The 2,197-nt window shown below is 35.0% G+C and overlaps 1 protein-coding gene across 1 annotated transcript in view; it reads left to right on the top strand.

The window, feature by feature from the left end:
* Positions 1-1,195: 1,195 nt before the first annotated feature.
* The window catches only part of LOC106951838 (zinc finger protein 879-like), an 8,883-nt gene continuing 7,881 nt past the window's right edge, over positions 1,196-2,197 (top strand). The window contains exon 1 of the mRNA XM_015039567.1: positions 1,196-1,854. Within this exon, the coding sequence (XP_014895053.1) occupies positions 1,449-1,854 (406 nt within the window). The 5' untranslated portion in view covers positions 1,196-1,448. The remainder of the gene's footprint in view (positions 1,855-2,197) is intronic.

Here is a 2,197-nt window from a genome sequence, read left to right as displayed (position 1 = left end):
AAAATTATTTTTTTCTGGGCAAAAATTTTATGTTTTTTTTTTTTTTTTTTTTTTTTTATCAGTTTCTTTCAGCAGTTTGGGCCTCAAACCAAAACAATCAGCGATGAAAAGATCAAGGAAAAAATATTTTCTACAGCTGATAAAAATCTCCTGAATTGTTTATTATTGTACAGGAAACTTGTAAAATAATTTAAACTTGATTCTTTTTTTCTTTCCATTCTTTTTTTGTTTTGAAAAGGAATGAGGATCAAAAACGTGACTATTGTTCACTTATAAACATTTCATTGCTATAATCACAAATTTAACTTTTGACATAGTTTAATGCATTAAAGTTGTTTTTGTGTTTTCCCCTCATTATTTTGAGGCTTTTAGTGTTTTTATTTTTCTGCAACTTTAATGTATTTTTCTCTTTTTGTTTGACTTTAAGTGAAAACGTTTATTTTGCAGAACTTTTATTTGAAGTTGTATAATGATGTGGTGATGCTAAAACTGTGTGAAATTAAAAAAAATAAAATAAAAACGGTTTGGTAAAATTTTGATGGCAATTGTAATTATTGGCTTTACGTTGGTATTTACTTGCAACCAATTGTTCATAGAAATGGGGAGTCGAATCACGATGAAGAAAAACGTAAATAACTGGGGAATCAGATCGATCTCTGAAACATAGAGACAAAAGCAGACACTACCGATCCAGCAGGGGTCGCTGTTACATCATAACAGTAAATGTAAGCTTTGTGTTTTCGTGTTTATTTACATTATAGACAAACGGAAACACTGCGCTCCCACCTCTTATTTTAAATGGACCGTGTTGTTACATATTACAGTGCATTTTTAAATACATATAAAACTGTAAACAATACATTCATGTGTATTGGTACTAGCTTTTTTGTTTGTACTTTTGGAAATAGTGGATAAATATTGTTTGATTACCTTAACCAAAAATGTCAAAAAGGGTGGAAATTATGAAATTTACATTGGTGAATATGAAACTTGCCAAATATAATAAGAATAATTGCCAGTATTCTGCCTGGATGTGCAATATTTTCCTGAAAACCAGAAATTTGTCATTACCAATTATAAATCCAACATTTTCTTGTGATACATTTCCAGACTAAATCACTTAAAGCTGGGGGCTATTGTTTGTGTTTATTATATTTCATTGTGTATTAATTAGTAGGATAAATTTAGAGTAAGAGTTCAAAGGAGACATCTCTCATTTTGTTGCTTATAAAACGTTTTTTCCAATATAAAAACAGCTGAAGGTGGATTTTTAAGTTAGTTAAAGGTATTTACATATTCCTCCTGACCAACAGAGGTCACTCTTTCCTCTTTATGCCTCGCGTTCACTAAACGGAAGCGTTTTCCACAGATTTCCTAAAAAAATTGTGTTTACATGCTCCCATCCTCTCTCGTGTTTTAGCGGCTTTGGGAGCCTAATCTGCGGCAGAATGAGCGCGATTCAGCTGCTGCGGATGTCGGTGCATCAGCGGATCAGCGCCGCCGCTGAGGACGTCCTACAGCAGCTGGAAAACGGGGAGAAAGCGGTTAAACTCCGGACACAGAGAGCAGTGATAACCGCGCGGCTAACAGCTACCGCGGAGGAAATCTTCGGACTGTTTAAGGAAACTTTAGCGGAGTACGAGGAGAGACTGCGGCAGTCCGATCAGGAGATATGCCTCCAGAGAAAGCAGCTGGATGCTCTGCTGAAACCTGAAGTCAGACTGCAAAGATCGGAGCAAACGGAGGCTTTTAAAGCCGCAGGAGCCGCTGCTGCCAGCGCTTACTCGTCCAGTTCCGGTCAACTTCACAATAAAAGCCCTGCAAATCAGAGTGAAGAGGAAGCTGAAGACACAGGTGCGATGAAGACGCCTGAAATAAAAATTAGCACCAAAAGAATGTTCTCAACTAACACTGGCACTTATTCGACATATTTTCACTCAAGTGAAAGTACAAAATTGCTGTCTAAGAAGTTACTCCAGAATTAAAAAACTTTACTCAAAAAAGCCAGTTGAATACTGAATAATCAACGCATCTGACTTAATAGTTTAAAATATTGTCATCAAACAGCCAAAAATATAAAGTTGTGTGCAAATTCTGGTATTTCACATATTGAAATGAAAAGCAAGTTTACAAATAAATAGGTTTTAAGAAGATTTTTTTTTTCAAATGACCTTTTTTTCAATATAAAACAACTGAA

This window comes from Poecilia latipinna, unplaced genomic scaffold, assembly GCF_001443285.1.
Source record: "Poecilia latipinna isolate Pla-1442-1.1 unplaced genomic scaffold, P_latipinna-1.0 Scaffold476, whole genome shotgun sequence".
NCBI classification, from domain to species: Eukaryota; Metazoa; Chordata; class Actinopteri; order Cyprinodontiformes; family Poeciliidae; genus Poecilia; species Poecilia latipinna.
Note: the sequence above shows the minus strand (reverse complement) of the source record. Positions and strands in the feature narration are given on the sequence as shown.